This window comes from Aotus nancymaae, unplaced genomic scaffold (genome assembly GCF_030222135.1).
Source record: "Aotus nancymaae isolate 86718 unplaced genomic scaffold, 86718_ANA_hifiasm-v0.15.2.pri h1tg000059l, whole genome shotgun sequence".
Classification (NCBI taxonomy): domain Eukaryota; kingdom Metazoa; phylum Chordata; class Mammalia; order Primates; family Aotidae; genus Aotus; species Aotus nancymaae.
Window position 1 is genome coordinate 25,993,518 of NW_026988473.1, and position 15,174 is coordinate 26,008,691.

General features: G+C 43.0%; 1 protein-coding gene across 3 annotated transcripts in view; it reads left to right on the top strand.

The window, feature by feature from the left end:
* The window catches only part of SLC1A2 (solute carrier family 1 member 2), a 160,149-nt gene that overhangs the window by 98,763 nt on the left and 46,212 nt on the right, over positions 1–15,174 (top strand). For all 3 annotated transcript variants that reach the window (XM_012452348.2, XM_012452349.2, XM_012452350.3), the window contains exons 3-6: positions 601–753; positions 3,271–3,521; positions 9,394–9,562; positions 14,396–14,522. In XM_012452348.2, coding sequence (XP_012307771.2) covers positions 601–753; positions 3,271–3,521; positions 9,394–9,562; positions 14,396–14,522 — 700 coding nt within the window. The remainder of the gene's footprint in view (positions 1–600; positions 754–3,270; positions 3,522–9,393; positions 9,563–14,395; positions 14,523–15,174) is intronic.

Genomic DNA, 15,174 nt, shown 5'->3' on the forward strand with positions numbered 1-15,174 from the left:
TTAAAGAGTCCATTCTTGAGCTCCCATAAGAGCAGCAATCTAAAAACTATGTAAAAGGACATAGACGTCAAGGACAAGCCTCGAGAGTGAGCCATGGGGAAATTATTGGAAGCCAAAGAAAATAGACAGGAAGAAAAAAATAGAATTCATACTAGCTTGGTCAATTAAATGTTCTTTTTATCTGACCTCTGGTTACAATGAGAAGACACACATTAAGCGCCATCCCATGGGGCCAAGCTTGGGCTGGGCGAGGAAGCAATAACTGTCCTTGTGGGTTATTTCTATGGACAATTTCTGGCTTCAAGTAGACAGCCTCAAATAAGTTGGAGTCAAGTTGCCAGTGTGCACTTTCATAAAGCCTTGAGAAGGTTCTCCTTGATTCTTTGGGTGCTGACTTTTAGAATAGTTGGAGGTACAGAAAGTTCTCTCGCTAGTCATCAAAATCAGCTTCACTAATCTAATGTTTTTGTCACATGTTATTCATCATCTAATACTGCAAAAGTGTGAGAAAGGTCAATGTTGCTGAAATAAGTGTCTAGAATTGTTAGTCATTCGACATGGGCAAAAAATAAATTCAGATTCTTTTCCCCTTCCTTTTAGGTGTCATCCTGGGGGCAGTATGTGGAGGGCTTCTTCGCTTGGCATCTCCCATCCACCCTGATGTGGTTATGCTAATAGCCTTCCCAGGGGATATACTCATGAGGATGCTAAAAATGCTCATTCTCCCTCTAATCATCTCCAGCTTAATCACAGGTAAGACCACCTGACTACTGCTTGGCTAACATGGGTCATACTCCAGCTCTGGCTTTTGGATTGACTGTAGAATCTGAATTTGGTTGAGTGAATATGCTCGTCTATGTCATTTCATTTCAGAGCTTTGGTTTTCCTGTCTCTGAAATGGGGATAATTAACCCTAAAGAAATAAAAGCTAGGCTGGGCGCAGTGGCTCACACCTGTAATCCCAGCACTTTGGGAGGCCAAGGTGGGCAGATCAGCTGAGGTCGGGAGTTACAGACCAGCCTGACCAACATGGAGAAACCCTGTCTCTATTAAAAATAAAAAACTAGCTGGGAGTGGTGGTGCATTCCTGTAATCTCAGCTACTCCGGAGGCTGAGGCAGGAGAATTACTTGAACCGGGGAGGTGGATATTGCAGTGAGCCTAGAACGTGCCATTGCACTCTAGCCTGGGAAATAGGAGCGAAACTCTGTCTCAAAAAAAAAAAAAAAAAAAAAAAGGAAAAAAAGAAAAAAAAGAGGCTCACCATTAATCTATTTGTCTTTCTCTCCAACCAAAAAAAAAGATGAAAAGGAAACACAGCCATACGTTACAAGTGATGATACCTCTAGTGATTTATTTTTTAATGTCTACTTTTCTCACTTTTCTAAATTTTGTTCAGTTACTAATAAAGGTAATAAATGGAAAAGGAAACTGTCTACTATTTAACTGGGAATAGAGGGAGGTTGGCATTAAAAGAAAAGGAAATGCTAGCTATGAAAACCCTCTGAGTCTTTCAAAACAAAGGTACTTCTAATATGTGACATCATGTTCACTTATTTTTCGGTAAAAGTATTAATTACTTTATTTGAAAGAATTTGTTTCTCCTTTGTGGGCTTATACTAGTAGTTTGCTCCTTACCAAATAATATTGCTCGAACAGGATATAAATTGGTGCCCTTTGGAGACTAAGCTCTGAGTTAAGGGCAGGAAGATGAGGTCCATATTTGGTACCAACCAGCTAAGTGATCTGGAGAAGTTGCCCCCCTGGACTAGTCACCTCATCAAAGAAGTGAGTGAGGCTCTGGTTACTCCAGGAGATTCAGGGGCTAAGCTGGGTTGTTAGTCACTGGTCAACTGGCCTCAGCTGCTTGACCAGTGACTCCAGTGACCGAAATGCTGGACTCAGGATCAGGCACTTAGGGGCTAAGCGGGATCTTATCATTCAGAGCTAGATTGAGTGAAAGGATGCATTTACCATGAATACTCCTCCCTAAAACAGAGAAAATGTTCTCCACGCCTGTTAACTGGTCATACGTTAGCCAACTTGGTGGGAAAACCTAGCTCCCGTTGGCTAGAATTAGACTTTAGGTTGTAAAGAGAAGTAGGTCATAAATAGGTCAGCTTAATTTAGAGCAGCTCACATCACTAACTTCCTCCCCTATAGCAAAAAGGACTGACCACCAGAAAGGGGTTCAATCTCTCTTTCTGGTAAAAGCAGGAACTGAAACCAGGAAGTGGAGATATTGAAGAAACGACTGGAAAAAAACCCAAGGGAGCTGGAGTTTTTGTGACTTGCTTGGAATTTTCTCTAACCTCCCTAGGTATAGATGAAGTGCCCACCATTGGCAAGGTGCTTCACAGGGTGTTCTCTAATCCGTGCATGAGGCTGGGAAATGTGGATCTTCACTGTTCACCTCGGAGAAATGAGAGGGCTGGGCGAAATCATTATTCCCAGACTCTCCATGTCAGTTACCACTAACATATTCAAAAGACGTTTTGAGAGTGGCACAGAGCTACCAGTTTTTTAGTTTTCCAAGTGAGGACATTAAAACATAAATAAATAGATGAGTTAAAAACTAGCATGTACCAGCACCATTGCTTCATAAAAGAAAGGAGATGTTAAGACAATAAAAAGGAGGGGGAAAGAACATACTCTCAAAATTAAAAATGGGATGTCTTCAACTTTATTTTAACTCATTATTGCAGGCTGATGAAAACAGCTATCACAGACCATTTCTAAACTCTAAACAGGAGGATCTCCAACTCTCCCAGTTCTGTAAAATCTTGAAAATCTCCCTGGATAATAGAATGATAAACTGTGGGATTGACCAAATATTCGGTACAGTTGGCCCTCCATATCTGTGAGTCCCTCATCTGCAGATTGAAAATATTTGAGAAAAAAAAAACTAATTAAAAAAATACAAAATAATAAGTTTAAAAATATAGCATAACAACTATGTACATAGCATTTACATTGTATTAGGTATTGTAAACAATCTAGAGGTGGTTTAAAGTGGACAGGAGGATGTACATAGGTTATATACAAATATTATACCATTTTACGTAAGGGACTTGAACACCGTCAGATTTTGGTATCTGTTGGGAGTCCTAGAACCTGTCTCCTCATGGATATGGAGGGAAGACTACAGTAGGACGTTTAATCAACCATTAACACATTTGAGTAATATGGAGCCAACGTCATAGAAATGTAGACACGGGTCATTAACACAAGTGTAACAGAATTAATCCTTCTGCAATTCTTTTCAATCCAGGGTTGTCAGGCCTGGACGCTAAGGCTAGTGGCCGCTTGGGCACGAGAGCCATGGTGTATTACATGTCCACAACCATCATCGCTGCAGTGCTGGGGGTCATTCTGGTCTTGGCTATCCATCCAGGGAATCCCAAGCTCAAGAAGCAACTGGGACCTGGGAAGAAGAACGATGAAGTGTCCAGCCTGGATGCCTTCCTGGACCTTATTCGCAATCTCTTCCCTGAAAACCTTGTCCAAGCCTGCTTTCAACAGGTAACCCAGGGTTCAGATGTTCTCTCTTCTGCAGTCCTCTAAGTTATCAAGGCGATAACTTAGAGTCTATGTTAACAGACCAACTCTGGGTAGAAATTTTCTTAATATGTAATTATCTCTGTCTAGGCCCAGGGATTTTATGAGGTTGTTTAGGGCAGGATCTTGGGATTGGAGTCTCCTGGTTTTAATTTTTTTAAACCTCCCCTTTTTTCCAGCTCACTTAGTATCTTTTTGATCTGGGATTGTCATCCCTTTTTTTCTTTCTTTCCTTATATCTATCTCTTCCTTTCCTTTTTGTGCACGAGGCTGGGAAATGCGTCTTTGAGTCATCCATAGGCATATTTTTATCAGCCTTGCCCACAACTTTCTAGAGTACACAGTGGTTCTCAAACTTGGCAGTAAATCTAAACCACCAATGGCACTTTTTAAGAAATGCAAATATAGAATTTGTATTTCTTATAAATACAAACATTGTGGAGATTCTGCACAATCAGAATCTCTAAGAGATGAATCTGGAACTTGGGTATTTTTTAAATTGTGGAAGTAATACATGCAGGTTGTGAAAAATTTAGAGAGTTTAGAAGCACATGAAGTAAAAGTTAGAAGCTTCTTCCCCTTCTCTAGAACTACTTATGTTGAAAATTTTGTTTCCTCCCTTATATTTTTCTCTTGCCACATATGCAAGTGTGCATAATCTTTAAAACAATTTAACCCAGGTCGGGTGTGGTGACTCACACCCATAATCCCAGCACTTTGGGAGACCGAGGTTGATGGATGATTTGAGGTTACGAGTTCAAAACCAGCCTGGCCAACTGGTGAAACCCAATCTCTACTAAACATACAAAAATTAGCCAGGTGTGGTGGTGGGTGCCTGTAATCCTAGCTACTTGGGAGGCTGAGGCAAAAGAATCGCTTGAGCCCAGGAGGTCGAGTTTGCAGTGAGCAGATCCACTGCACTCCAGCCTGGAAGCAGAGTGAAATGCCATCTCAAAAAAAAAAGAAAAATTTAACCCGATGGTATTCCATTATGCACACAACGTTGCATCTGACTTTTTCACTTGAGTGTTGTTTTTTTTATTTTTTATTTATTTATTTTTTTATTGCCTTTTAGGTTTTGGGGTACATGTGAAGAACATGCAAGATTGTTGCATAGGTGCATACGTGGCAGTGTGATTTGCTGCCTTCCTCCCCTTCACCTATATGTGGCATTTCTCCCCATGCTATCTCTCCCCAACTTCCCACCCCCCACGTCCCTCCCCTATTTCCCCCCAACAGACCCCAGTGTATAGTGCTCCCCTCCCTGTGTCCATGTGTTCTCATTGTTCAACACCTGCCTATGAGTGAGAACATGCGGTGTTTGATTTTGTGTTCTTGTGTCAGTTTGCTGAGAATGATGGTTTCCAGGTTCATCCATGTCCCTACAAAGGACGCGAACTCATCATTTTTGATGGCTGCATAATATTCCATGGTGTATATGTGCCACATTTTCCCTGTCCAGTCTATCATCGATGGGCATTTGGGTTGGTTGCAGGTCTTCGCTATTGTAAACTGTGCTGCAATGAACATTCGTGTGCATGTGTCCTTATAGTAGCACGATTTATAATCCTTTGACTTGAGTGTTTTAGAGTCATCTCTTTCTTTTTTCATGATTGCATAATATTTTTAAAGGATAAATTCCTAGAAAAAGTGAAAATGCCCTGACAAGGAGTTTTATATTTTGGGTCTGCTGGCTGTTGCAAAATGGCACTACAAAAGTATGTAGCAGTGGGTACAGATTCTTAGCAATGTATACTCCTGCTTGCTGCATACATGCCTATCCTACATGTTCTTTTAAACTTGGGATTTTTTTAAAAAACAGGTGATTCTGCTGAGTGGAACCACTGAGTTAGCTGAGTAGGCCCCATCCACTACCCTATTTTCTAGCTCCAAGGCCAGCTTTGGCTAGAACAGTTCTGTGCCTGGTCATGGCCATGCTCTGTGCAAGAAGGAAGGCAGAACCAAGAAGCAGGAAGGCTCTTGGAGCTATTGCTCTGGTCTTGGAGTGAGCTTTTGCGGAGCTGGCCATGTTCACACTCGGTGAGCACTGTGGTGGATGGGCAGTCTTTGCATGCAGATGCCTGTGACAAGGGATGCTGTCTGCCACTCTGGAATAGAGACTTGGGCCATTCCCTGCCCCACCCTGGCCCTGACTCCAACTTTCCATTGCCAAAATTCATATGAGGACTGAGGCTTGGTCCCCCAGGAGGCTCAGGATCAAGGTCCCTTTGGGTTGGGACAATCTGAGGAAGAATGGTGTAGAATCTACCTCAGGGAAAGGATGAGTACAGATTCCTTAAGCCTGGGAGGAAGGCACTGAAGAAGACTTGAGGACAGGAAACTCTTATAAAGGGACATGGCATTTCCAGAGAGAAAGGGTGCGTGAGAAGCGTCTTCTGTGTCCATGAGTACAGCTGGAAGTGATTTAAAATAACCTCTCTTGAGTGGAGGGAGCTCCCTGACCAGAGCTAGAAACAGAGATGTAAAGAGGAAGATGAGCTGTCTCTGTTTGCCCAAGTCCGGTCCCTGTGTCTTTGTGAATGGGGAGGCCTCTTGCTTGCTATTTAGGGCTTACTCTGAACCAAAGTGGGATTTCCAAGAGAGTAACTGGCTGTAAGATATGGCCTGACAACATTAAATCACCATTAAATCAACAATAAAGAACCCGCATGGGTTCTTTTCCTCCAGAAAATTCAGTGATTTGTGTATTTTCACTCTGCCAATACTTAAGAGCAGGAGGGGCTGCCAGCTTCTCTGCTTTGCATAAGAATGCCGCAGGGGAGGAGACAGATGAGGACCCTGCCGCAAGGAGCTCACTTACATTAAAGAGGAGGGAGGTAGACAAAACAAACATCAGGGAAACACAGAAGAGACTTAGACATTAAAACAGGTGTGCTCTGAAGGCTAAAGGCAGGATGATAGCCTGGGTGGTAACTAGGGGAGATGTTGGAGCTGAGAAGATAGGGGATCAGAATGAGTTAAGCCTACAAAGAGCTGGGGAAAGAGGCTTCTCAGCAGAGGCACAGATGTGCAGAGGCTGAAAAGTACTTAGCATGTTCAGAGAAGAGAAAGGAGACTGTGTGAGGCCAATGTGGGGGTATAGTAAGTGGAGGAAGATGAACTCAGCTCAGGCAGGACTTGGTGGGCCAGGGGAAGTTAAGGATATAGACAGAGTTATAGGCAGCCACACTTACCTATATACCGTATGTAGACAAGAAGAAAGGTGAATAGGTCAGTTTATGGCTTTTGCAGGTTTTATAGTGAGAGAGATGATGGTGGCTTGGGGTCAGGGAGACTGAAATTGGCACCTGCTATGCTTTGGATGTCTGTCTCTTCCAAAATTCATGCTGAAATTTAGTCGCCATTATAACAATATTGATAAGCAGGCCCTTTAGGGAGGTGATTGGGCCATGAGGTCTCTGCTGTCATGGATGGAATTAATGCTGCTATAAAAGGATGAACTTGGCTCCTTTGTGCCTCTCTTTGCCTTTCTACCTTCCTCCATATAAAGATACAGTAAGAAGGCTCTTTCCAGATACTGATACCTGCCTTCATTGTATACTTCCCAGTCTCCAGAATGGTGAAAAAACAAATTTCTGTTGATCATAAATTATCCAATCTCAGGTATTTTGTGGTAGCAGCACAAAACAGTCGAAAACAGTCCTTACATGGAGTTGTACAACCAGTTTCTGTGAAGCAAGAACTCAGGCGGAGAACTAGTCCTGCGTTCAGTGTTCCTATTTCCTCGGCTTCAACTTAGGCCATTGGCCTGTGCTATTTGGAATCTGGATTTTTGTAGTCAAACATAATTCATCTCGAGTCCTGCTTCAGCAACTAACTAGCAAGCTGCCCTTGAGTCAAGTGGCTACTGTTGACATAAGACTTAATAGATGTAAAACAGGTAGCAGCTGGCCTCCGGCCTGATCCTGACAGCCACCATTCATTTAGATACATGAATATTTCTCTTTTTAAACCAAACTTTGGCTTCTTTAGCATCCTTAGGGTAAGTCGACAGTTGGCTTTGGTCCCCTTTTCTTTCCTGGGAGCATGGCTCTGCTGTTCATGAAAGCTTCTCTTCTGATCCTTCCTGCATTCGCTCTTCACACCAATGTTGCCCAGATGAAGGGGCTGGTGGGCTGCCTGTTCTCCCCTCAAACAGCTGGCCCTAGGCTTCCTCTCTCCCTGCACAAGCACATGTGGCTAGGCTAGAACAGAGCACCCTGGCTTACCTCAGAGAACACTGACCTCCCTTGCCTTCTATTTCAGATAACTGGTCAGTTCAGCATTGCTTTCTATGGGGCCCAGCTCCACTAGGATTCGTTCCTTATAGCTTAACATACAGCACAAACTGTGGAAATAACTCAGTGAGGTGAGGCCATCTGAGTTGAAGTCCTAGTTCTGCCCATAACTCCGTGACGTCCAAGTCACTTGACTTCCCCATACATCTTCTTCCCTATCTATTCAGGGTTCAGCCATCTGTTACCTACTACATGCCGGCACTGACATTCTAGGATTCTGCATTGAGTTCTATTTTAATGCCCCTGGAGGTGGTGTTTTTTGGGCTCAGATGTGGATTTTTATAGCACTCTGCATGTAGGGTGCCTGGCACCTTTAAAAATAGGACCACTGCCATGGATGTCGAGGAATAACGGAAGAGGTTCCTTGTGAGTCATCTGACAGAGATGCCTGGGGAACATTGAGCAAGGCTTGGCATCACTGCCCAGAAGGAGCAGCTGTCTTCCCACCTTGAATTTGGATCTGAAATATAGCAAATTCTCCTGCCATGGTAGCTGCTGGCAGCTGGTACTCTTGGTGCCCAGATGGAGATTTCCAGCAGAGCCTGGCTCTAGAAGGAGCCCAAACTGAGGTGGCCTGTGATGCCCCTGTCCAATGGGGACCAAGTAGGGGGGGAAAGCAGGTGGATTGTGAGTTGCTGATCTGATGCCTGCCAAGCCTTCCTAATCTGAACCAGACCCAAATCCCATCACAACTGGAAGGACCATCACAACTGGGAGCACCGTCTAACTGGGTCTCACAATTGTGAGGAGCATCCAAGTTAGACATTTGATACGGTTTCTGAGCTACAGTCATCGGAGTGAAAGAAGACATTTATCCCCCAAGTTTAAGCTTGTGTCTTATTATTGACCACACTACTTACAGTACACTTGCAAATTATTTTCATAAATTCTGTATTTATGAAATCGTGTCATTCACAGCAAAATGGATAGGACTGGAGGTCATTATCTTAAGTGAAATAAGCCAGACATGAAAAGACAAATATTGCTTTTCTCATTTTTATGTGGGAGCTAAAATATTTGAACACATGGAAAAATAGGGGAAAACTAGATAACAAAGGCTAGGAAGGGTAAGTGGGGAGAAGGGGAAAGGATGAAGAGAAGTAACTTAAAGGGTGTAAACATGCAGAAAGATAGAAGGAATTCATTCAGTGTTTGAGAGCAGCGTTGGATGACTATACTTAAAAAATGTATTGTACTCAGATGATAGACACCTTAAATGCTCTGATTTGATCATCACACATTGTATACATGCAAAAAATTTCTCATGTACCCCATAAGTTTGCACAAATAAAAAATTCTATAATGATCTGTGATTAGGACAATTGTGTCTCACTGTGTATAATAAAACACCACTTTGCTAAATACAGATATATAAAATATTCTCCAGTTTTCATAACCTTGCTTTGGCATTTCTTAATTATTGTTAACGTATTGGGTATCTTAAAATATATGAGTAGCCAGGCTTTTTTTTTTTTTTTTTTTTTTTAACTTCTAGGCCAAACCTCAGCTCTATACCTTTTTTTCCCTCATTCTATTAGATTCAAACAGTGACGAAGAAAGTCCTGGTTGCACCACCGCCAGACGAGGAGGCCAATGCAACCAGCGCTGTTGTCTCTCTGCTGAACGAGACTGTGCCGGAGGTGCCGGAGGAGACTAAGATGGTTATTAAGAAGGGCCTGGAGTTCAAGGACGGGATGAATGTCTTAGGTACGCAAGCTGGTGGTCCGGGATTCCGCTTCCTTGGCAATGGCTGGGCTCTCCTGCACTCCCCTCTCAGAAAACTGATGATTCAGTTGTCCTCTAGGAGGAGCAGGAGGCTCTCTCTGGGGACCAATTTGAGGGTCGTTGGGACTGAGATCTGAGCCATTTAAGGAAGAGGGAGAAGGGCAGAGGAGACCTTCAGGGGACAGGGCAGCATGGATGTGGGAAAAAGGAGGGAGCTCACCGCCATTGGGCACATTCCCTGACTCTCTGCATGGTGTTAGAAAGTCACTTTCTCTGACTGTCTGTGTATTAAGTGACACATCCATTGCTTGCATTTCTTAGGCATGTTTTAAAAGCTGCCCCAGTGTACTGGTGCTGTGCTAGGTGCAGAGGCTGGACCACCCAGCTCTCATAGTCTGCCAGCAAAGCAATGCTACCAGGACTGTAAAGTGTTGGAGTAGGTACCAAAGGAGCTTTACAGATTATCTTATTTTACTCTCTGGGATCCCAGTGAGCCCCTTATCCTAGCCCGGTGCCCTCTTAGCATGCCATTCTAGAGGTTTTTGGGCTCTGCAGTTGGGCAGACCTGGGTTTGGATCCAGTATGGACCACTTACCAGTGATCTGACCCTGGGCAAATTGCTCCACTTCTCTGAGCCTCATTTGTAAAATGGAAATGGGATTGGTATCTATTTTGTAGATTACTGTGAGGATGAAATGTGATTGTGCATATAGGGCACAGTAGCACATGCCATGTGCTGTATCCCTATGAGCTCTGATCACTATTCAATGTGGGTGGAAAGCTGAGGAGTTCAACAAGAAAATGCCTTCATGAGGGACAGAGGTTTCTTACCCTGTCAGCGGCTCTAGTCTGCCCAGTTTGCTCCCCTCCCACTCAGTGGGTCCACTTCCTTCCATAACCTCCACCCACCATTAGAATGGTGTCCCCTAGATAGGAAATAGGGGCATTTGGCCAAAACCTGGGAGAAATGGTAAATCTGGATGGATGAAGTATTTTTATTTATCCAAGCACAGTTTTTAAAGGTTTGGATGACAGCTGTTTAGAGATGAATGAGCTCAGTAGTCCTTTCATGTTGTCATCTAAAAGATCACATGACCTTGTCTTCTTAGTTTGGTTGTCAGATAAAATACAGAATGCCCAGTTAAATTTGAATTATGGATAAAAAGCAAATCGTTTTTTAGTGTATGTCCCAAATATTGCATGGGACATAATAATACTAAAAAAAAAAAAAAGTATTCATTGCTTACCTGAAATGCAAAAAGGAATTGAGTGTCTTGTTTGTTTGTTTGTTCCAAATTTGGTAAGCCTACTCCTTAGCCATCCAGAATGGTAGAGAGAAAGAGGAAAGAGAGGGAACAGAATTGCACAGTCACTGAGAAGCAGAAGCGGATCTTTTTTGTTTGGCCTGGCAGGAAGCAGGTTGGGTGAGTGAGAGTGAGGAAGGAGATGAGCTTACTAGGTTGCCAGGTGATGGAAGATCAATAAACATTCTTTAACAACCAGTGGGAGATGAGAGGTTGAAGGAGGAAGGAGAAAGGAGAGTTATTCTTGGGAGGTTTTGCAAATATCCCCAGCACCCACCACTAAGCAGCTCTTCTTCACCACTGCCCAGATATCTATGACCCTTTCAGGAACTTCCTAACTCCCCCATGGTCCTTTCTGGTGGGTCATAACTTAAGGCACCCAATCCCCTTTTGTCAAAGTGCTCCTCAGTCTTCCCCATACTCTGGAGGAGCTTGAGGCCATGAACAGTGGGGCCAGAGCTTTGGAGTGAATCATTCAAAGACTTTCCTGGTTGTTTCCAAAGTCTTGGTGGATTCTGGGAAGTCACAGGACCTTTGGCTCTACTGGGGAGTTTCAACACAACTCGCTACTCTGTAACTTCAGTGGCCAAATCTAAGAGGGCTTTGTTCAAATGGAACACCCTCGTACCAGTGAGTTATTTCAATTAGGCAATGTTTACAGAGAAAAATTACAAGCTGAATACGGTTTCCATCCAAGTACAGATCAAGGCTCTGGAAAGCCAAGGGAAGTTAGGTTATTGAGAAACTTCCCATTTACAAATCATGGCTGAAATAAGGTTATTTCCATGGTCTTCTGAGGGTGGAGATAGTGACTTTTTTATTTGTTTGTTTTGCTGTCTTTCTGTTTTTTGGCTTTGGAAAGTCCCAAGAATTAAATACTTGTAGTATGTGAAGATACAACCCCAGCTCTGGCCTCTCACTTCTTTAAGGACCCATTTCTCTCCTAAAAAAACTCCAGGAACAATTCTGTACTCCATCCTTCTCCCAATTGCTTAAATCAATTCCAACTTCTCCTTTAAAAATCTATCCCTCATAGATATGGCCATTTTCTGCTGATACTGAGTGGAGTTATTTTTTCCTCCAGTTCTTTGGGACCTTGATACTTTGGGCATTTTCTCTTAATTTCAAATGAAATTAACCAAGTAATGTGAGCTATTCTCACCCAGAATATTCAGATTGATTCTTTCTCACAACCCACCTAGCAGACTTCTCTCCATGGGCTTGAGAGAAGGGCTTGGGAATGGCCTGAAATTGATTTGTACATGACTGCAGAACTAGTTCCCTCTGTCCTGGATCTAATCTTCCCTAAGCATTTGTCTTTCCAGGCCAATAACTCACTTGTGAAGTCACTTGTCAAGCTTTCTGGCTGAGAGCAAAAAGAGGAGATACTAAATGGGAAGCATTAGCAACCCCAAGCGCAAGGGCCGGATTCTTTTTGCTGAAAATAGAAAGGATCCATCAAAGGGTAGTTAGACAACCTGGGTTGATATGTGCTTGGTGTAAAGGGCGTTGGATGACTAGGGAAAGAGTGAAGTCAAAGGTTCAGGAGAAGGAATTTCCTTCTAAGAGAAACATTATAATGCTATACTTTACAAGGTACAGGTTAAGACTTCAGGCATAACTGGACACCATTGGAAACTGGATGTAATAGGGAGGGACTGGAAATTAGGACCGCCAAATTGAGCAGGTTAGGTGTGGGGAAAGGAGGAAAGAGAAGATGGCTTATACTTCAAAGTGAGAGAACAAGTCAGGTGGGCAAGCAAAGTCCTGTAGCCAAGGGCATAGCAACATTGATTTATAGAACATATAAGTAGTCAGAATTGAGACCTCAAGACTGGCAATACTAGATCAGGCGTCAGAGGTCAGGGAGCACATGGGGATTAGCAATTAGAAATCCAGACAGCCGTCTACGGCCATACCACCCTGAACGTGCCCGATCTCGTCTGATCTCGGAAGCTAAGCAGGGTTAGTACTTGGATGGGAGAAATCCAGATATCCCCCAGGCAGTCCTGGAAACACCTGTAAGCCGCACAGTGTGCCCCAGTCCCTGGATGCATTGGGGTGAGACTCCAGGCCTGAGCATGAGATACCGAGGAAGAGAGTGGAAGGGACCAACAGGAGTGGTAGGAGGAGCAAAGCCTGGCCTATTCTTGGAGGAACTAAAGTGTACAGCAGACTCCCAGGACCTCAGGTGCAGGAGATGAGGTAAAGCCAACACAGAAGTAAGACTCATGGTTGGATATTGGAGTTGGTCCAAGACCTAGTGCAATGTGAAGCTCACATGAAGAGGGTAGAGATGAAGCTCCTTATATCCTTCCTGGGGTTAGGATTGACCCTGGAGGCTGATGTGAGGCTGAACTTAGATACCTAAGTCAAGAATGTCAAGTGAAGGAAGAAGAGAATCGAGGGACTAGGAACTAGGAACTAGCAAAATCTGACAGTGAATATATATTCTGTCTTTATAATCCTGGAAAAATAACTAAAATAAAAAGAAAGCATTCTAACCATTTCAGTCTTGAAAACAATTATGACAAATTCATAAATAACAGATTACATTTTAAAAAACTGTATATATTGGAGCTTTGGATTTCTTATTGCTTCCATTTGATTTTTCAATATTTTTTTCTCCCTGTCATTTTATGTGTGTAGTAATAAAAAATAATTTTACATTTAGGATTTTGTAAGAGTGGAACATACCAGCCATGCATTGATTTGAGATAACACCAAAACAAGCTAGATGTAACTCTAGCAAATACTTTATTGGCTAATTGGCCTCTGCTATTTTCTTTTCTTTTCTTTTTTTTTTTTTTTTTTTTTTTTGAGACAGAGTTTCGCTCTTGTTACCCAGGCTGGAGTGCAATGGCGCAATCTTGGCTCACCGCAACCTCCGCCTCCTGGGTTCAGGCAATTCTCCTGCCTCAGCCTCCTGAGTAGCTGGGATTACAGGCACGCGCCACCATGCCCAGCTAATTTTTTGTATTTTAGTAGAGACGGGGTTTCACCATATTGACCAGGATGGTTTCGATCTCTTGACCTCGTGATCCACCTGCCTCAGCCTCCCAAAGTGCTGGGATTACAGGCTTGAGCCACTGCGCCCAGCCGCTATTTTCATATTGGCTCCAAAGTTTGCATGATAATCCCCAAATCCCAATAAGCTTTTTCTTGTTAATCTGTGTAATAATGGAATCTGCTTACACATGATATCATAAGTGAGGGGAGAGAGAAGAGAGCACCTTTTAGTTTGGAATTAAAATGTATTCATTTTCTTCAAGGACCTAACACTGCTTACAGTTTAACTTGCTCATGTGGAAAATGTTCAAGAGATCCATAATTATCCAGAGGAAAGTTACATTCAGTGTGAAATATAATGCTTTTTAAAAAAAAAGTCTAATTCATAGGGTAACCAGCAGTGAGAACATGGCTCTATATATTGGGGAATGGTAAAGAATGAAGGAGAAAAAAATACGTTCTTTGTAATTTGTCCTTCTGTGTAATGTGATTCACCCAACAGGTCTGATAGGGTTTTTCATTGCTTTTGGCATTGCTATGGGGAAGATGGGAGATCAGGCCAAGCTGATGGTGGAATTCTTCAACATTTTGAATGAGATTGTAATGAAGTTAGTGATCATGATCATGTGGTAAGTGGCCTTGTTCTTACTTCTTAGCAGTGGGATGTGAAAACCTTGGGGGTCCCCAGAGGATACTGGAGCTCTCCCTGCAGAAAAACCTTGGCATGGGCTGATCAAATGTCTTCCCAGAAAGGCCTTGAGAAAGGATTGAAAATACCTTTTTTGGAGCTTCCCCTAGAACAAGAGTAGGCAAATTATGCCCCTTGGGCCAAATCTAACCTACTGTCTCTGTTGTATGGCCAGCAAGTTGAGAGCGGGTTGTATATTTTTATATAACTGTCTTAGGGCTGCTATAACAAAGTACTAAAGACTGGGTGGCTTAGAAACAGCAGAAATTTCTTTCTTATGGTTCTGGAGGCTGGAAGTCCAAGATCAGGGTGCCAGTAGGGTTGTGTCTGATAAGGGCTCTCTTTCAGGTTGCAGCCCAACTTCTCATTGTATCCTCAATTAGAAAGATACTTATTTTTTTGTTTGAATTTTATTTTATTATTTTTTTTTGAGACCGGGCCTTACCCTGTCACCCAGACTGGAGTGCAGTGGTATGAACATGGCTCACCACAGCCTCAACCTCCCTCATTGCAGCTCAAGTGATCCTTCTACCTCAGCGCCTCAAGTAGCTGGAACTACTACAGGTGCACACTACTATGCCCAGCTAATTTAA